We start from the raw sequence: 22,486 nt of genomic DNA, 5'->3' as shown, positions 1-22,486 counted from the left end.
GTTGGTTCTTGTTTAGATGTTTCCTTATTGTTGTATGAGGTGACCAGCTCTTTACACATTTAACTGCCTCTTATTCCTAGAGGCAGCCTAACATTTCTTTCTTGTGAAATTATAAATGTAGCCTTTACCAACTTTTCAGTGTAATTCTCGATCTGTGTCTTCCTTTAACGGCAAACTTACGTGACTCTTTAATCAGATATTTTGAGAAACTTTCAAAAAATGCTTCTGACTACTATATGAATGAAAATTGTTTGATGTAGCGTTGTAGATGACAGCTGCCTCACATGAGACTGTAGGGCTCTGGTAGCTGCCTCGCATGAAATTGTAGACTTCTGGTAGCTGCCTCGCATGAGACTGTAGACCTCTGGTAGCTGCCTCGCATGAGACTGTAGAACTGTTGTAGTGGTCATTTTCCTGTTATATTATTACACTCGTATGCTAATATCTTCATTAAAATAAGCTTTACCAGCAGAAAAATTAGCTGAGATTTGTTAGGATTTTGGTTATTATTATTATTATTATTATTATTATTATTATTATTATTATTATTATTATTATTATTATTATTAGCGCTGTACTCTTTTGGTTCATTCAGTGTAAGGATTGTGGAAGTTCTATCCTCCCAGGATTCTATACAGTTCTGCAGAAAGTTTAGAGGAAGCTATATTTTTTATGTGTAACGTAAGAGTTGCTATATAACTATGAATAAAAGTCCTGCGATATCTCCTTACTGCAACCGCGGTATCTCATTGTTGAAGATGCGATGTCTCTTTGTTAAAAAATCTGCTGTATCGTGTCTGCTTTGTGAAACTGATGTCTTATTGTTGGAGAAACTGCGATATCTATTTGTAAGTGCCGCTGTAATATTAATATCTCTGATCAGAAAAGCTTTGAAAGCTACTTAATTAGAATAGGGACCGGGGTGTAACCATGAGCAGGTGAGCGAGTCATTAAGAGAAGAGTTACAGCGGTTTGTGTTGGTGCAAGTGATGGTAGTTCCTCTCGGTGTGGGGAAAAACTTAAGAGAAACACATTATCAAATGAATAACATGATATCTGTTTTTAAATTTGTACCATGATCACCCGTCTTAGGCTATCATAGGGTAAGTGGGTTGTTTACTCGCCGGAGGAAATTCCTATCGGTGCAGGTCTTAGTAATAAAGACTTGCTCTAGGATAAGCTTTCAGGCAACATTTTTCCGACTTACTAGTTTAAATCGACAGTTAAGGGAGACCTTTATTAGTACGTTTCACGTAGGTTGTTACGTGATATTAATGAAGGTATCTTCTTGCAATATGTATCTTATTTAACCACTTATCGGCTATTGTGCAAAAATAATAACTCAGACTACATTATAAGATGAATAAATTCTTTAGTCATTATTATTATTATTATTATTATTATTATTATTATTATTATTATTACTATTATTATTATTATTATTAGTACCAGCAAAGAAGGTTTCTTGATGTTGCAGTGTCTGACAGATGTGATAAATGGTTTTGAAAACCGACAACATCAACATCATGGGATCTTTGTACAAAGACTTCAACGCTTGCCCAACCTTTGGACGACGACCTACTTACACTAGTGGCACGTCCCACTGTGATCCCGCCTCCTCCTGCTTCAACTCATCTCACCGCAGTATATAAGTCACCTCTCTTGCCCTATGCTGCACTTCCTACAAGAGTGATGGACTGAACACATTGATTCCAGGTTGAGGGACTGATTACCTCAAACTTCTACTCTCCTAACCCATTTATACTTTGTATTGGACTGATGAAGCCACTGTGTGGCGAAACGTTTCTTCAATAAAGATTCCCATGTGTTGCATAAGTGCCTCAATTCTTCAACTTGTCGGTTTTCAAAACCATTTGTCACATGCTAGTATTGTTATGCAAATTCACCCACAGTTCTCCTGTACTTTTTGAATTCAAATTATAGATAAGTTTTGTTAATACATACTTTAATATGAAAAAAATCCATTCTATAAGTTTATTCCGAGGAGGGGAAGGTAACTCTAAATTCCTTTGTGATAGACAATGGCAAAACCCGACAAATAATGACACTTCTGCGAGTGCGTATTTCCTCTAATTCCTTATCAGGCCTTGACAGCATTCAGGTCTTTCGGCATATATGATGGAAATATTTCTTCTTGTGCCTAAATTTGCTGACACGGCCAATGACACGGAACGAATTATATATGTGACAAATTGTCTTTCTTCGTGATTATGGTTTCTGTGATATAACAGTGAATTGATCACGACAGTAAGACGTTGATAATAAAGATGTAAATTTTGATTATGTTAAAAACAGTATATGCTTAATGTTCTTAATAACCAAACAGTTAAAATGCTTTGTAAATAAGATAAAAAAAAATGCTATCATCAAGAGATCCCTTGAAGGATAATCACCAGTTAGTGTTCCCTGGCATCCCGTTGACGCCAGTGTTTCTACTGCAGCGAGCAGCGTGAGGCTTTGTACCTTCACACCTTCAATTTGTTGCATGTAGAGGAGTTACGCCCCCACACACGAATGGGTATAGACACAACATAGAGAATTAGCTTTTATTGGCGCTACGCTTTGTTCAGGGTTCAGTTTTATTTAGCTCGACCCTGAGTGAGATGTAATCCGGTTAAAAGCTTGTTTCTGCATATTCAGGGAATATGCAGGATTCGAACCCATGGTAAGCAAGTCCGAAAACCAGCAGCCCTGTGCTGGTTTGCCATGGTTTGCAATGGTGTTACTACGATTTCGCAAGTCCTTGTGAATTTTTGTCTTTGTGTACATACTCTTCTTCCTTCTTGCCGGGGCCTCGGGCAACTTTTAGGGGAATCTTTTAGTGTTAAAAACTTAATACCCTCTCAAGGTAGGCGCTAAGTGTGCCAGTGAGGAGCTCTTGGTGCAAGGAATTGGATTTGTCTTTTCGTTCTTTTGGATCGAATATGATTGTCTCCTATTCACCAAAGCACCATGTGGCCCTTATGGGTTTATCGTTTCCAGAATATAATATATTAATTCATATATAATATAAATTTAATGCAGGAGTTTTAACGGATACAGATTATTTAAACTTCGTCTGATTACGTTTCTTACTGTGTCTTTTTTTAACTAGTATTTTTTTTTTTACTTGGAATGTAAATGTATTAATGTGGCCTTGTGAGGACTGTAATATACCGAGTGTTGAGTCCTCATTTAGTCCCATTACTCCTAAAATTTAATCATTGCTTACACTCTGGTGTTGCTGGTGGTGCAGGTGGGGTCGTTCGCCGAGGAGTCAGGGCGGAGCAGGTCGTCGATGCGTCCAGCTACGTCACTGGACGGTATCAGTCACCACCGTGTGTCACATCCGAGGGGCAGAGACTTCCCCTCACGTTCAGCCACCATCACCTCAAGTATGTACTACATCTTGGCTTGTATTCTCTCTCAATCTGTTCATTTCCTCTAGCTGTTTCTCCATGTTTTTTACGGTTCTCGTCAACCCCCCCCCCTCTTTCTCTCTCTCTCTCTCTCTCTCTCTCTCTCTCTCTCTCTCTCTCTCTCTCTCTCTCTCTCTCTCTCTCTCTCTCTCTCTCTCTCTCTCTCTCTCTCTCTCTCCCCCTCCCTCCCTCCCTCCCTCCCTTAATCCCCCTCTGTTTCCTTCCCCTCTCTCTTCCTGTCTCCATTTCTTCTCTCTTCCTGTCTCCATTCCCTCTCCTTCCCCCTTTTTTTTTTTCTCTCTCTCTCTCCATATTCCTTTTCTCTTCAAAATCTGTTTAAATTAATTCCTTTCTGTTTTCAGGCCAAACAGTTAAAATAAGCTTTGTTTGTCATCTTCATGCTTAGGCTGTGAATAAATTCCCCATACGACTCCTAGTTGTCTAAATCTCCATTTTGCTCATGTTTTGCTGTACCCTCCAGAGCTTAAGGCAGATATAGTCTCTTATACCTCCTTTTTTTAGGGGGATTCCCAACACAATTTTGATTCCAAGAATCTCCAAATCATTTTTTCTTGGATAAAATTGACTCTTTTTTTTCTGTAGCTTTGCAAAAGTTCTGTGAAATCCTCTCTTTGGACGAAGCTTTAGTGTGATTCCCAAATTCATTATGTCTTACAGTGACGTTGTTAACATATCCAGTCACTCCTCTGTATCAGTGTTTATTTGCCTACTTTTCAGTGTTTGTTTCTTGGCAATAACAGCTTATTTTATTTGTCTCCAAAAAAAAGTGCTTTTCGCTCTTGATTTTACGAATTCCTGCATCGCTATTTTTGTAATCATCTTTTTTCCAGAAGAAAATTTGGAAGAAGTAGCGAGCGAATCGTCAGTCTCGCTAAACAGTCGTACGTAAACTTAGTGTTAGAGACTGTGGTTTAGCTGCGACTAGCCCAACATGTAGCCTCGGACTAGCTTGGTTTTGTAGTCCGCCTACGATTTGGCCATTTGATTTTAGTTTATGCTGGTTTTAAATTTTGTGTACCTTTTGCTGTATACTTTTAAGTGCTATAATTAGTCTAATAGTGTGTCCCTGCTGATATTGTATTGAACCTGCATCTCCTTAGTAACTGGCGTGCGTTATTTCTTGGTTCAAATAGGCTTCTACATGTAAGCGACGTGTATTCAAGGAGTCCACAAAAGAGGAATTTATGTACTTTAAAAAATTCTTTTACTTTGATCTTGGACTTAAGTAGACTAGCTCTAGACATTAGAACGGTAACCGTTTTTTTTAGTCAATATAAAATTGACGAAATATTGACGCCTTTTTGGTAATGGTTAATATCGATGAGTTGCTGAATGGGATTTCGTCGACCCACGTAAAGAAAGTAAACACTGGACTAGCTTGGAAGTAGTTTCCGTACTACATAAATCGCATTAGATTTTTTTTTGAAAATTGTGTTACGGAAGATTCTGTTTTTTTTTTTTTTTTTTACAGAGGATAAAAGAATGTGATCGGTAAAGTCAGTCGGTTACCTTTTTAAAGTTCCCCGAATATCTTTCCACAATGAATGGTGCTCAGGATTTTTCAGCTTACTAAAGAACCGGACCTGTGAACGCTGTTGAATACCTGTGTTAGATCTGCAAGTTTCCATGTTGCGAAATTTTCATTAAGATTATTAATACTTTTGCCAGTGCCATCAAAACAAATTTTGGTTTATGGGTTATAGGCTAAGAGAGCTATGGTTTTCTTTATTCAAAAGATGCTTTGACTTATCAGTCGATTACCCTCACCTTGTTACATTATAACATCGTGTTTGTATGGATATTTACTCGAATAGTACGTATAGAAGTAAGCCACCTAGAGGCTCCTTGATGAGTGGGAAGTATGTTCTTGTGTCTTCTAAGATGTCGATAAATACAAGCGATTTTTCCGCGAATGAGGCAAGTTAGACACTAACAAATTTGTATGAAATCTGTTAATAGTCAGGAAAAATGTAAGTCGACTGGCAACAAGCAGTCGAAAGGAAATCTTTTTAACTTGCTACTGTGGCGGTGACGGTGACGGTACACGAGTGTCACACATGTCGAGTTTTAAACACATGCTGGTCTTTATAACATGTAAGCAGGTTTTATATCTGTTATCAGATCAGATTTTCGATTTGGTTATACCTTTTTTTATAAGATTTGCAGTTCTGTAATTCAAATTAAAAACGTGGTTTAAAATATTTAACTTTTTGCAAGTTAATTTTCGTATATATGGCAGAACAAAATTTCTATATTTAATAGCAATATGTCTTGTATAAATAAACATGAGATAGTGAATCTTGTTGAATTAGTTCTCACGTTGCGGCTTTGATACCCACCTTAGTGGTGTCGGGGACACAAACAGCCTGACTGACCGAGTCATCATCCTTGAGTCATATAAGAGCAGGTCACGGGCGCCATGATCCTGGAACCATCTTCATGTAACAGTGACATACAAGGAAGTTATTGGACTCAAGTGTTGTTTTCTTAATCGCTTATACTTTTTTTTACCTAGTTCATACCTAACATATCGTTTTTCGCAAAGATTGCTGGACGATTTAATATTCCTTATTTTCCGATAATAGTACTGCTTTTATAATTTCCACTGCTAATCCTTCCTCATTGTCCTTCCTCACACAGCTATTCTTCAATTTTTTTTCGAGTACTGAGTTCATATAAAAAATAATTTAATTCACATAGAGCTAGGAGGTTCCCAGGATGCATTTCTCCTTGGCTTAATTAACTGAAGCGTTTTTCAAATTGATAATTTGTTTCTGCTAATAAGAATTTCAGTAGTTGCTTCATTGCTTGTCATGGTGTGACTCTGGTGCATCACCATATATCTAGCCAGCAGTAGTTGTAACTCTCATTGTAGTTCCTTAATGATCTCTTAATATATTATAATGTAAATATGTAAATATGTCACATCTTGCACAACTCTTAATTTTACAGTCTATTTCCTTTCTTGTTTTCATGAATCAATATCTCACTCTACTGTAGTCAGATATTAAAGTGTAAGTCCCATTTTCTTCTTTATTTATGGGTTAAAATTGCCTTAGTCTGGGGTACCAATTGTAAGACCCAATTTCTTCCCTGCTTCATCTAGCGGCAGTTTCTCTCAACAGAATGGCAGTGAACAATAAGATTTGTTTTTCTCCCTTACCCTTACCAACACTCCTGCCTGCCTTCCAGACTTAGAATGAAGCCTTATGTATTTCCTCACATGTTCCTTTTTTTTACCCCAACTTGTCAAGCTGAAAACCCTTTACCAATCAACCCCTTATCTACATCACCGCTAACTCTCTCTTCCCCACCCAACCCCAGACCCATTTTTTAGCAATAGCTAAGTTATCCCCTCAATACCAAGGATTCTGTAACTTAATCAGAACGTTGGTTCAGTAGTATATGGACTACCTCCTTCATCATAACATATTCTTACGCTAAGACTTTTTATGGGGTCTTATTTGTGTTATGTTAAAATTGGTTAATTAATTAATGCTATTTTGACATATAATGTTAACATAGCAAAAAAAAAAAAAGTTGTGACTGAGGACAAGTTGCATACCTGTAGCGCCGTTATTTTCTGCACCCTCTCCCATATATTTAACCTGGTATGAAGCTGGTACCCAAGGGTATATACACCGAAAGGTGTCAATCTTTCAGTGTATATATGCTGACAGTTTATTTAAATATCTGTTTCGGAGACTAAGTATCCTTGATTGGAAATATACAGGAGACTTGCAGCCTAAATGACCAATGAGTAATCGATAAGCTTTTTAAAATTAACAAACTAATTTGGGTACTTTTGGCTGCCTGTCGGTGCAAAATGTTAGGTGATTGTTTGAACATCCTAGTATGTCAGGTGATCTATGTGCACGGAGAGTCGGGGCGTCTGGACCAGGTGGCTTCCTACAAGTGAATTATAAGTATACCTGTTTAGTGCATTTTATCAACGAGAAAAAATAATTTTTATAACATAATTCACGTAAAACATAGAAGAAAACTTACGCAGTCAGACCTCCCGTTTCATGTGCATATTGGATTATTTAATGTTATTCCCCGTGTTATTTGCTGTTGTTAAACTCTCTCTGTTGGTTCTCTTGTTTTTATTGTATGTTTTGTGTTTGTTGGTGTTGTATCATTAGATTATATTAACTGTTGTTATCTTTTGCTCTGTTATCGTCCTCTCTTTGTGGGTTCTCTTATTTAATGTTGTATTGGTTGTTATGTTGTTAAAATATGTAATGTTATTCTCTATGTTATTATTGATAACTTATTTAGTGGGTTCTCTTCTTATATCTGTTGTTGCATTAGTGTTGTATCTGTTGTATTGTAGATGTATGTTTAGAGTGTATCTCAGTGAGCCTGATGTAATCACAATGTTGTCCTTCAATGTGGTATAGCCTCTCTCTCTCTCTGTCTCACTCTCTCTCTCTCTCTCTCTCTCTCTCTCTCTCTCTCTCACACACACACACACACACACACACACAAAGCCAGGTCTAAAATCAACTTAAAACCAGTCAGGTATCACTTCAAAAGTTTACCTTAACATTAATTTTTCTACCGAACACAACTCATTACTGAGTTATTAAAAATAATGATAACATATTAATCAACAATATATGTTATAATTATAACGAATGTTATTTTAATCATGCATACTCGGCTTTAAGGTGTCAAGTCAGTATAATAATGTCACCCACAGTACAGTTCCAAAATAACGGTAGAGACACAATACCACAGTAATGGATGCTGGGAAATCAGTGGAGCAAAACAAATCTAAGTTTAAACCAAGACACTTTCTCCTGTTGTGCGGCCCATGGTGTTGTTCGTGGTGCTCTCCATGGTGCTGTTGATGGTGCTGCCCTTGTGCGGCCCATAGTGTTCTTGGTGCTTCCAGTGGTGTTGTTCATGGTGCTGCCCACAGTGCTACCCATGCATGATAATGCGCATGGTGCTGCCCATGGTGCAGCCCATAGGATTTTTTGTCAGGGATTAATTTTATTCAGATGGAATCACATGACCTGTACTCACTGGAACGCAGGCGAGAGAGATGCATCGTAATCTACAACTGGAAAATCCTAGAGGGACAAGTCCCAAATCTCAACACAGAAATCACTCACTACGAAAACAAATGACTGGGCAGACGGTGCAATATGCCCCTAGTGAAAGGCAGGGGTGCCATAAATACACTAAGAGAAAACACAATAAGTGTACGGGACCCAAGACTGTTCTGCAGCCTCCCACCAGGCGTAAGGGGGATTACAAATAGACCCCTGGCTACCTTCAAGAGGGAGCTGGACAGATACCTAAAGTCAGTACCCGATCAGCCGGGCTGTGGTTCGTACGTTGGACTACGTGCGGCCAGCAGTAACAGCCCTTGTTGATCAGGCCCTGGTCCACAGGGAGACGTGGTCAAGGAATGGGGCACGGGGGCGTTGACCCCCGGAAGACCCTCAAGGTAGGTTAGGTAAGGCTTGTCAGGAAACAGGAAAAGTTTTTCCTGACGCGAATCTTAGTCGTATGATGACCTGCATTTGGAGCTTTTGGTCATCTGACCGAGGCCTTCCACTGGCCTATCTATCCACCCATTTAAAAATTATAGTTATAATTATAACAGATATTCAGTCGGTACTTATTCAGTGTTCTGGAACTTTCCACGGTTATTGGAATTTTCTCATTTTTCACGTTTCTTATGTGACAACAAAATATTCATCTGTATAGTTCACCAATTGTTTTGGTTTAACATCAGTGAAAAGTTCCCTCTGCATTAGCCAGTGCAGATGTTATCTGTACAATACACAGAAAATGGGTATTATGGAAAATGGATAGACTCACACAAAAATATATTGGGTCCTCCCTTACCACATGTTCTCTCTGTATGATACTGTGTGTTCTTGTCTTTCCTAAACCTTACGATAGCCATAGAACATAAAACAGTTTCCCCTCACCTCCAACCCTCGTACTTCTAACGTCCCACCCGGCTACCCCTCACCTCCCACATTGCCAACCCACACCTCCCACACTGCCTACCCAAACCTCCCATACTGCCTACCCACACCTCCAATACTGCCTACCCACACCCCCCACACTGCCTACCCACACCTCCCATACTGCCTACCCACACCTCCCACACTGCCTATCCACACCTCCCACACTGCTATCCTCACCCCCGACACCGCCTGCCCAAATCCCCCACCAACCTATATAATAGGCTTGCTAACAGCTTTCTCAGTTCCTTTTCGTTGTAGGGATTTGCTGGTTACTTTTTCTTTGGTTCTTACGATTTCGTTGTCTCTTGTGAGTTTAGTTTTTTATACATAATTGTAATCTGCCTCTTGGTTCTCTAAACCTGTTTCTTTGTCATTTTAAACTCCCTAAATCTAACATGATCCTTGTGAAGCGTTGTTTTTCTTTCAAACCTTTTTAATACTTTTAACTCTCTCTGCAGTTATGTTGAGCTTTTCTTTATTTTAAAGCCTCTTGATCCTCTCTAATGTCTTCAGAGCTCCACAGGCCTCTTTAATTCCACCAATCTCCTGCTAAACTCTTGCAGCTGCACCCTCTACCCGCCTGACGTTATTCCTCCTTTGAGTTTACCGTATATGCTTCTTGTCTTCACATCTGTATTCCTCCGTTTTCTCTCTTTATCATCCCTCTAACTTTGCACTGTCATCTCCACTTTTATTTTCATCACCAACTCTTCCATTTTACCTGAATACCCCTTCTCTTCCTTCTGCCTACTGTCTCACAAGTACAATGAACCTTCCCTGCTTGTTGACTGGTATATTTCTCCACACATATAGTGTGGGGTGTTCTCCAGGGTGTCACAGCTACCGACCACTGGCCAGTCAGTCATTCTATACCACTGGCCAGCCAGTCATTCTATACCACTGGCCAGCCAGTCATTCTATACCACTGGCCAGCCAGTCATTCTATACTACTGGCCAGTCAGTCATTCTGCACCACTGGCCAGCCAGTCATTCTAAACATGTCACCCGGGTCCCCACATGCCCTCTAACTAAACTATAATAATTTTTTTTACACTTAAGCACTAGTAACACTCTCAGTCACTTTTATATATATATATATATATATATATATATATATATGTATGTATATATTATATATATATATATATATAATATATATATATATATATATATATATATATATATATATATATATATATATATATATATATATATATATATATATATATATATATACATTGCAAACAATCGCAGACAGGCGATCTTAACTATGCAAGTCAAGCCACAGGGGTGGACATCTTTAGCTCAAGTACTTTCATACTTCTCAGTGCGTCATCAGGGGCTATGCAGTGTTGCAAGGCCGCAACTGAAGGAGTGAGGGGAAGTTTTCTCAGAGTAGCCAGTGTGGGTCTGTCACCTCCCGCAGCCTCTCTCAGTATGTGGGCCAACGGTTGGTACCAACCCCGCACCACCACCACCCCCCTCCCCCATATATGGAGTACGAGGGCTTTGAGATGTCAAGCATTATGAAATTAGAAGATATAATAGCCAGTCCTAAGTTTTTTCTAGCCGCTTAGAACAGGTCATGGGACTTGAGAAGAGAAAATACGTTTCTCAGTGGATACTATAAGTATGGATAGCTATTATTCTGTGTAGCCTTTTTAATTAATAAAAGTAAGTATATGAATGTGCTCTTTCTCCGTTTAAATGTCTTAGTCTGGGATACTCGAATGTTCCCAAGGGTACTCAGAAGTATCTCTTTATATTATCCTAAATATTGTCTACCATTCTTATCAGTATTGATTAATATGCCTTATTTGGGAATCTTCTATACCATTTAGATATTTCTATGATCCAAATTTCTGCCTCTAATATCTTTTAACCCCACTACCTATGTTATCACGTAATTTTGTGTACCTGTCAATGAATGGTACAATAACAGCTAGACACGTTTTATAACCATTCACAGCTGACGTAGCATGACAGTTGTGAGTGCTTATAACACGCGTCTATCTGTTATTGAACCATACATTGACAAGTACACAAGATTACGTGATAACATAGGTAGTGTGGTTAAAGGATATTAGAAACAGAAATTTAGATCACAGAAATATTATCGAAATGGTATAGAAGATTCCCAAGTACGGCATGTTAATCGATACTGAGAAGAATTGTAGACAATATTTAGGAAATAAAAAGAGTTACTTCTGTGTATCCCTGGAAACACTCTCGTACCTCAGAGCAGGACATTTAAACTGACAAAGAGCACATTCATTTCCTTTCTTTCATTAATTAAGAAGGTTACGCAGAATAATAACTATCAATATATATAGTATCCACTGAGAAACGTATTTTCTCTTCTCAAGTCACATGACATGTTCTAAGCGGCTAGAAAAAACTTGGGACTGGCTATTATATCTTCTAATTTTATAATGCTTGACATCTCAAAACCCTCCTACCTCATATTGGGGGAAGGGGGATGGTGGTGGTGGCGCGGGGTTGGCACCAACCTTTGGTGCATCATCAGGAGCATTGCACAGCTCCTGATGATGCACTGAGAAGTGTGAAAGTATTTGAGCTAAAGATTTCCACCTCCCCGTGCCCTCCGTGTCTTGTCTTGCACACACACACACACACACACACACACACACACACACACACACACACACACACACACACACACACACACATATATATATATATATATATATATATATATATATATATATATGTATGTATGTATGTATATATTTATATATATATATTACAGGGTGTGTGGGTGACTGGGCTTAGAACAATGTACATGCTGACCTTTTTTAAGTCTTTAAGACGATGCATGTATTTAAGTGGATATTAACAGTGCTTGGTTATACTCCCTTGTCTTCTCCCTCTTTTTATGTCCTATGTGCATTTGTCTTTCACATGTGTGGTATCTATGTGCTCTTTATCTTTCAAACATGTGGTACCTATGTGAAGTTATTTTTCAAACAAATATCATATTTACAATTTAGTTAACTGCAGTATACCATTGCAATAAGTTAAACATTGACAAAGGTATCTGCTCTTCATAAACATTTAGTGTTGTTACTCAGGATGTGTGGAGCGGCCAGAATTAGTGTGTTAATGTGATTGCTTCTGAAGGTCAGTGGAAATAAATCACAAACGATCTTAATTGCATTTCTTCAATGTGTCATTTTCTTTCTCGGTTTTAGAAAAATACTATCTATCTAACTATCTATCTATCTATCTATCTATCTATCTATCTATATATCTATCTATCTATCTATCTATCTATATCTATCTATCTATCTATCTATCTATCTATCTATCTATATATATATATATATATATATATATATATATATATATATATATATATATATATATATATATATATATATATATATATTGTATGTGTGTGTGTGAATTTGATGAAGAGAAAGGAGATACCGGACCCCAAAAGTGCAAAATTTGCTTCTTCTTGGAAACAAGAGAAACATCTTTCTTTTTTTCCAATAAGAAACAAAAATAATATTGAAATCTCCTCCAAAGGGAAGACATGATTCTCTACTTTAAGGGAGAAAATACAGTACCGGAGAGAGAGTGGGAGAGAGAGAGAGAGAGAGAGAGTGGAGACACGAATGTTCTCTACTAAGAAGACAAAATAATTGTCTCAGCAGCATATGACATTTTCAGATTAAAAGAAACTAAGAAAAAGATATATTGAAGTTCGTGAGATATTATTTTAACAATATTTATGACTTTTATTAATAATGTGTGTATGTGTACTCATTTGTAGTTGCAGGGGGTCGAGTCACGGCGTCTTCGCTGGTCGCTACTAGGTCCACTCTCTCTCTCTCTGCTGCAAGAGTTTTATCGTATCTCTTCTTAAAATTGTGTATGGATCCTGCCTCCACTACATCACTCTCCAGATTGTTCCACTTCCTGAGAACTCTGTGACTGAAGAAATACTTCCTAACATCCCTGTGACTCATCAGAGTTTTCAACTTCCAGTTGTTAGCCCTTGTTACTGTGTCCCAACTCTGAAACATCATGTCCCTATCCACCTTGTCAATTACTCTCAATATTTTACATGCTGTTATCATGTCTCCCCTATCCTTCCTGTCCTCCAGTGTCGTCAGGTTGATTTCCCTTAACCTCTCCTCGTAGGACATACCCCTTAGCTCCGGGACTAGTCTTATTGCAAATCTTTGCACGTTCTCTAATTTCTTGAGGTGCTCGACCAGGTGAAGGCTCCACGGTCTACAGAGTCTTGAATGATTCCTTTCTTAGTTGTCGAAACGCTGTTCTTAGGTTTGCCAGGCGCCCATATACTGCAACAGTTAATTGGCTGATGTGTGCCTCAGGAGATGTGCTCGATATTCTTTTCACCCCAAGATCCTTTTCCTTGAGTGAGGTTTGCAGTCTTTGGCCTCCTAGCCTGTACTCTGTATGCGATCTTCGGTGACCTTCCCCAGTCTTCATGATTTTGCACTTGGTGGGGCTAAACTCCAGGAACCAATTGTTGGACCACGCTTGCAGCCAGTCCGAATCTCTTTCTAGTCCTACATGATCCTCAACCACTTGAATTCTCCGCATTAATTTCACATCGTCTGCAAACAGGGACCCCTCTAAATCTATTTCTTCCGTCATATCATTCACATATCCCAGAAACAGCACCGGCCCTAGGACTGACCCTTGTGGTACCTTGCTAGTCACACGCACCCATTCTGGCACCTCTTCGCGTATCATCACTCGTTGTTTCCTTCCTGTCAGGTATTCGCTAATCTATTGCAGTGCCTTTCCTGTTATTCCTGCCTGCGCCTCTAGCTTTTGCACTATTCTCTTGTGTGGAACAGAGTCGAAAGCCTTCTTACATGTAGTTCAAGGAATTGCAGTCTACCCAGCCTTCTCTCTCCTCTTTTATTTCTGTCTTTGTCGAGAAACTCCAGTAGGCTTGTGACACAGGATTTTTCCTCCCTGAAACCCTGCTGGTTATCGCATATAAACTTAATCCTTTCTAGGCGATCCACCAGTCTTTTCCCAATAAGCTTCTCCATGACTTTGTGTACTATACATGTCAGTGACACTGGTCCCATCTTCTTTCTTAAAGATTGGAACTACATTTTCTGTCTTCCACACCTCAAGTAGTTCTCCTGTTTTGATAGATGTGTTGAAGATTATTGTTAGTGGCATGCACAGTGCTTCTTCTCCCTCTCTCAGGATCCACGGACAGGTGTTGTCCGGTCCCACTGCCTTTGAGATACGTAGCTCACTTAGCAGCATCTTCACCTTCTCCACGGTTGTGTGTAGCGTGTCCATCACTTGATGGTGTACCCTACCATCCCGGTTTGCTGGAGTCCTTTCTGTCTCCACTGAAAATACTTCCTGAAATCTCATATTGAACTCTTTTCATTTTTCTTGGTCGTTTCTTTTGATCTCTTCTCCTTCCTTCTTCAGCCTGATTACCTGGTCCTTGACTGTTATTTTCCTGATGTGGCTGTACAACAGCTTTGGGTCAGATTTGGCTTTCGATGCTATGTCATTCTTGCATTGCCGACGGGCCTCCCTTCTTATCCATGCATCATATTTTCATGGGTCCTTTGTCTTCTATACTTTTTCCATTCTTAAGCACACTTCGTTTTCTCCTTTGTACACTTTTCGGTTAACCAAGGGCTCGTTCTGGTCTTCCCGTTGTTTCTGTTTCCCTTGGGTACGAATTTCACCTCCCCCTACTTGCATTTTGTTGTCACGTATGCCATCATTTCATTTACTGTTTTCCCCACCATTTCTCTTTCCCATTGTTCCTCATGCAGGAAATTTCTCATGCCTGCGTAGTCCCCTCTTTTGTAGTTTGGCTTCTCCCATCTTACACATGCTGCTTCCCTCTCCACTTTTAACATTATATTCGAAACTCAGAACTTCTTGATCACTCGGTCCAAAGGGTCTTTCATATGTGTACTCACTTAATTGTGATTGCACGGGTCGAGTCATAACACCTGGCCCCGCCTCTTCACTGGTCGCTATTAGGTCCACTCTCTCCCTTCTCCATGAGCTTTATCATACCTCTTCTTAAAGCTATATATTGATCCTTTCTGACAACACTATGACTGAAGAAATACTTCTTAACATCCCTGTGACTGATCTGAGTATTCAAACTACAGTTGTGATCCGTTGTTCCTGTGTCCCGTTTCTGAAACATCCTGTCTCCGTTTCACCCATGTCAGTTCTTCTCAGTATTTTATATGTTGTTATCATGTCCCCCCTATCCCTCCTGTCCTCCAGTGTCGTCAGTGTGTATGTGTGTGTGTATGTGTGTGTGTGTGTGTGTGAGTGTGAGTGTGAGTGTGAGTGTGAGTGTGAGTGAGAGATTTTGGTGAAGATTACCAATGGATGTTACGAAGGTTTTAGACTTCGATATTAAGCCAGAATAACACAAACATTCACATTGAAATAAATATCTGTATTATATACATACATAAATGTGTGCACATTTGCGCACTTAGCAACGTTTTCCGTTGTCCTAAGAAACTTTGACAAAAAATGCTGTAACTAATTATAATCCTGTATTTTGAATTATTTTTATAAAACACTGTATTTGTTATTAAAGTATGAAGTATCTCTTCCGCTATACTTTACAGCAGTCTCTTCCTGCTTTCTTAACTAACAAAGCTCTTGTTCGTCTTGGCTGCAGCCGCCCGCAACAATATCTTGAAGCCGTTCCCCAACGCTTCGTCTGAGTCTGACCTCTCGAGGTACCGCACCAGACTGATGGGTAGGGATCGTAAGAGTCCCTCACTCAGTAACCTGACAGCTGAAGGCATCAAGCACAAGGTGAGAATGTGTAGAGCACGTGTGTGGTACCACAGTTATTTTCTTAAGGCAAGACAATTAAGGTGATCATTATTGTTCAATTCACTGGTAGAGCGGTGATGAGGTAGTCCAATAAATATGATACTGTGTGTCTGTATGTATATGATAAATACCACAATAAGAACAAAATGTGTGTTCCTTGGACCTTCTTTGTAGTTCCTCTGAAAATATATGAAAGCATAGGAAAGCTTATATGTATTTTATTCTGTAAGTTTTTAACGGTACTATATTTTCATAACTAATCATGCGTTTTATAGCGATTTCTTTATGTATGTGTACTCACTGATTAGGCGATTTTGATCGCTATTGCTAATTTGTGGTCTCATGAGCCAGTTTGTGCATGAGAGTAAAAATGTATGGGAACGTAGGTTCAGGTAGGTCAACAAGACAACAACTGGCCGCTTTTCTTGATGTGTAATATCAAGATAAGTTTGTGAACAATACATGTAACATGGACAAGATACATCCTTGGCACATTTTAATTAGGGAACTCTAATTACAGGTTACAAGTATGTACTGCCTTGAACAGCTGCTGAAGAAGTTTTTTTGGTCGTGCGTGAGATTATAATGGTTAAATTATGCTCTGTCCTTGGCTACTGACTGATGGGTGAGGAACCAGAGGGAACAGAACTTTCATTATTACATCTGTAACTATCTGAATAATTTTTCAGTGTTATTTTCGCAACGCAGACACAACATTATTAGCAGGAAATGTCTGTTGGTCATGAGGTTGATTAATTAATAAATCTGTGAGTCAACAGCCCAATTGAAAAATCGTAAAAAATAAAGAACGTAAACACAAGGACAGACTTTTTTGTGTGTGAATAAGATAATGGACAAGTCTGTAAACAAACCAATAAAAACATTTGCATATTTCTAAAGTGACATTGGGAAGATGAAAGTTCTGCACTTGTCAGTGCCTCAGCCTCGTGTTGAGCTCCATTACCAACTGATATTGATAAAAATGCCACAAAAAGTGACGTCCAGGTAATTAAATCCATTTGATTCAACGGTAATGGAATTTCTGCTCGACTAGCAGCTGGTCACATTTCCCTGCAAAATAGACATTACTATACCTTCATGGTATATTATTTTGTAGGATTAATTGTATAATTGCAATTTTATTGGCCGTTGGTTTAAATAAATCTTAACGTGGAATTATTTACTCGTGGAACAAATTGTTATAACGAGGATGAAGCAATAGTGAAATGAAACAACCAGAGTAAATTATTACTGCAAGATTTTTTTTTTCAATATAGATCATAGAGTGAACACATAGTTCATAGTGAACACATAGATCATAGTAAACACATAGTTCATAGTGAACACATAGTTCATAGTGAACACAGATCATAGTGAACACATAGTTCATAGTGAACACATAGTTCATAGTGAACACATAGATCATAGTGAACACAGTTCATAGTGAACACATAGATCATAGTGAACACATAGTTCATAGTGAACACATAGTTCATAGTGAACACATAGATCATAGTGAACACAGTTCATAGTGAACACATAGTTCATAGTGAACACATAGTTCATAGTGAACACATAGATCATAGTGAACACAGTTCATAGTGAACACATAGTTCATAGTGAACACATAGTTCATAGTGAACACATAGTTCATAGTGAACACATAGATCATAGTGAACACATAGTTCATAGTGAACACAGATCGTAGTGAACACATAGTTCATAGTGAACACATAGTTCATAGTGAACACATAGATCATAGTGAACACATAGTTCATAGTGAACACATAGATCATAGTGAACACAGTTCATAGTGAACACATAGTTCATAGTGAACACATAGTTCATAGTGAACACAGTTCATAGTGAACACATAGATCATAGTGAACACAGTTCATAGTGAACACATAGTTCATAGTGAACACATAGTTCATAGTGAACACATAGTTCATAGTGAACACATAGATCATAGTGAACACATAGTTCATAGTGAACACAGATCGTAGTGAACACATAGTTCATAGTGAACACATAGTTCATAGTGAACACATAGATCATAGTGAACACATAGTTCATAGTGAACACATAGTTCATAGTGAACACATAGATCATAGTGAACACATAGTTCATAGTGAACACATAGTTCATAGTGAACACACAGATCATAGTGAACACATAGTTCATAGTGAACACAGATCATAGTGAACACATAGTTCATAGTGAACACATAGTTCATAGTGAACACATAGATCATAGTGAACACATAGTTCATAGTGAACACATAGATCATAGTGAACACATAGTTCATAGTGAACACATAGTTCATAGTGAACACATAGTTCATAGTGAACACATAGTTCATAGTGAACACATAGTTCATAGTGAACACATAGTTCATAGTGAACACATAGTTCATAGTGAACACATAGATCATAGTGAACACATAGTTCATAGTGAACACATAGTTCATAGTGAACACATAGTTCATAGTGAACACAGATCATAGTGAACACATAGTTCATAGTGAACACATAGATCATAGTGAACACAGTTCATAGTGAACACATAGATCATAGTGAACACATAGTTCATAGTGAACACATAGTTCATAGTGAACACATAGATCATAGTGAACACAGTTCATAGTGAACACATAGTTCATAGTGAACACATAGTTCATAGTGAACACATAGATCATAGTGAACACAGTTCATAGTGAACACATAGTTCATAGTGAACACATAGTTCATAGTGAACACATAGTTCATAGTGAACACATAGATCATAGTGAACACATAGTTCATAGTGAACACAGATCGTAGTGAACACATAGTTCATAGTGAACACATAGTTCATAGTGAACACATAGATCATAGTGAACACATAGTTCATAGTGAACACATAGATCATAGTGAACACAGTTCATAGTGAACACATAGTTCATAGTGAACACATAGTTCATAGTGAACACAGTTCATAGTGAACACATAGATCATAGTGAACACAGTTCATAGTGAACACATAGTTCATAGTGAACACATAGTTCATAGTGAACACATAGTTCATAGTGAACACATAGATCATAGTGAACACATAGTTCATAGTGAACACAGATCGTAGTGAACACATAGTTCATAGTGAACACATAGTTCATAGTGAACACATAGATCATAGTGAACACATAGTTCATAGTGAACACATAGTTCATAGTGAACACATAGATCATAGTGAACACATAGTTCATAGTGAACACATAGTTCATAGTGAACACACAGATCATAGTGAACACATAGTTCATAGTGAACACAGATCATAGTGAACACATAGTTCATAGTGAACACATAGTTCATAGTGAACACATAGATCATAGTGAACACATAGTTCATAGTGAACACATAGATCATAGTGAACACATAGTTCATAGTGAACACATAGTTCATAGTGAACACATAGTTCATAGTGAACACATAGTTCATAGTGAACACATAGTTCATAGTGAACACATAGTTCATAGTGAACACATAGTTCATAGTGAACACATAGATCATAGTGAACACATAGTTCATAGTGAACACATAGTTCATAGTGAACACATAGTTCATAGTGAACACAGATCATAGTGAACACATAGTTCATAGTGAACACATAGATCATAGTGAACACATAGTTCATAGTGAACACATAGATCATAGTGAGCACATAGTTCATAGTGAACACATAGATCATAGTGAACACATAGTTCATAGTGAACACATAGATCATAGTGAACACATAGATCATAGTGAACACATAGATCATAGTGAACACATAGTTCATAGTGAACACATAGATCATAGTGAACACATAGTTCATAGTGAACACATAGTTCATAGTGAACACATAGTTCATAGTGAACACATAGTTCATAGTGAACACATAGATCATAGTGAACATATAGTTCATAGTGAATACATAGTTCATAGTGAACACATAGTTCTTAGTGAACACATAGATCATAGTAAACATATAGTTCACAGTGAACACATAGTTCATAGTGAACACATAGTTCATAGTGAACACATAGATCATAGTGAAAACATAGTTCATAATGAACACATGGATCATAATGAACATATAGTTCACAGTGAACACATAGTTCATAGTGAACACATAGTTCATAGTGAACACATAGTTCATAGTGAACACATAGATCATAGTGAACATATAGTTCACAGTGAACACAGTTCATAGTGAACACATAGTTCATAGTGAACACATAGATCATAGTGAACACATAGTTCATAGTGAACACAGATCATAGTGAACATATAGTTCACAGTGAACACATAGTTCATAGTGAACACATAGTTCATAGTGAACACATAGATCATAATGAACATATAGTTCACAGTGAACACATAGTTCATAGTGAACACATAGATCATAGTGAGCACATAGATCATAGTGAACATATAGTTCAGAGTGAACACATAGATCATAGTGAGCACATAGTTCATAGGGAACACATAGTTCGTAGTGAACATATAGTTCATAGTGAACACATAGTTCATAGTGAACACAGATCATAGTGAACATATAGTTCATAGTGAACACATAGTTCATAGTGAACACATAGTTCATAGTGAACATATAGTTCATAGTGAGCACATAGTTCATAGTGAACACATAGTTCATAGGGAACACATAGTGCGTAGTGAGCATATAGTTCATAGTGAACACATAGTTCATAGTGAACACATAGATCATAGTGAACACATAGATCATAGTGAATACATAGTTCATAGTGAACACATAGTTCATAGTGAACACAGTTCATAGTGAACACATAGATCATAGTGAACACATAGTTCATAGTGAACACATAGTTCATAGTGAACACATTGATCATAGAGTGAACACATAGATCGAGTGAACACATAGATCGAGTGAACACATAGATCATTGAGTGAACACATCACAGAGTGAACATATAGATCGAGTGAACACATAGATCATAGAGTGAACACATAGATCGAGTGAACACATAGATCATTCATTGAACACAGATCATAGAGCGAACACATAGATCATTGAGTGAACACATAGATCGAGTGAACACATAGATCATTGAGTGAACACATAGATCGAGTGAACACATAGATCATTCAGTGAGCACAGATCATAGAGTGAACACGTAGATCATTCAGTGAACACAGATCATAGAGCGAACACATAGATCATTCAGTGAACACATAGATCGAGTGAACACATAGATCATTGAGTGAACACATAGATCATTCAGTGAGCACAGATCATAGAGTGAACACGTAGATCATTCATTGAACACATAGATCATAGAGCGAACACATAAATCATTGAGTGAACACATAGATCATTCAGTGAACACATAGATCGAGTGAACACATAGATCATTGAGTGAACACATAGATCGAGTGACCACATAGATCATTCAGTGAACACAGATCATAGAGCGAACACATAGATCATTCAGTGAACACATAGATCATTCAGTGAACACATAGATCGAGTGAACACATAGATCATTCAGTGAACACATAGATCGAGTGAACACAGATCATTGAGTGAACACATAGATCGAGTGAACACTTAGATCATTGAGTGAACACATAGATCGAGTGAACACATAGATCATTGAGTGAACACATAGATCGAGTGAACACTTAGATCATTGAGTGAACACATAGATCATTGAGTGAACACATAGATCGAGTGACCACATAGATCATTCAGTGAACACATAGATCATTGAGTGAACACATAAGTCATAGAGCGAACACATAGATCATACAGTGAACACATGGATCATAGTGAACACATAGATCAGAGTGAACACGTAGATCAGAGTGAACACATAGATCAGAGTGAACACATAGATCATAGTGAACACATAGATCATAGTGAACACATAGATCAGAGTGAACACATAGATCAGAGTGAACACATAGATCAGAGTGAACACATAGATCATAGTGAACACATAGATCAGAGTGAACACATAGATCATAGTGAACACATAGATCATAGTGAACACATAGATCATAGTGAACACATAGATCATAGTGAACACATAGATCATAGTGAACACATAGATCATAGTGAACACATAGATCATAGTGAACACATAGATCATACAGTGAACACCTAGTAAGTGTCGTAGGTAAAATGAACAATGAGTTC

The 22,486-nt window shown here is 37.9% G+C and overlaps 1 protein-coding gene across 1 annotated transcript in view; it reads left to right on the top strand.

Moving 5' to 3' along the window:
• LOC128695239 (voltage-gated inwardly rectifying potassium channel KCNH2-like) overlaps positions 1-22,486 on the top strand; it is a 611,454-nt gene that overhangs the window by 577,054 nt on the left and 11,914 nt on the right. The window contains exons 7-8 of the mRNA XM_053785754.2: positions 3,257-3,395; positions 16,128-16,267. Coding sequence (XP_053641729.1) covers positions 3,257-3,395; positions 16,128-16,267 — 279 coding nt within the window. The remainder of the gene's footprint in view (positions 1-3,256; positions 3,396-16,127; positions 16,268-22,486) is intronic.

The sequence above is a fragment of the Cherax quadricarinatus genome, chromosome 14 (assembly GCF_038502225.1).
Source record: "Cherax quadricarinatus isolate ZL_2023a chromosome 14, ASM3850222v1, whole genome shotgun sequence".
Classification (NCBI taxonomy): Eukaryota; Metazoa; Arthropoda; class Malacostraca; order Decapoda; family Parastacidae; genus Cherax; species Cherax quadricarinatus.
Note: the sequence above shows the minus strand (reverse complement) of the source record. Positions and strands in the feature narration are given on the sequence as shown.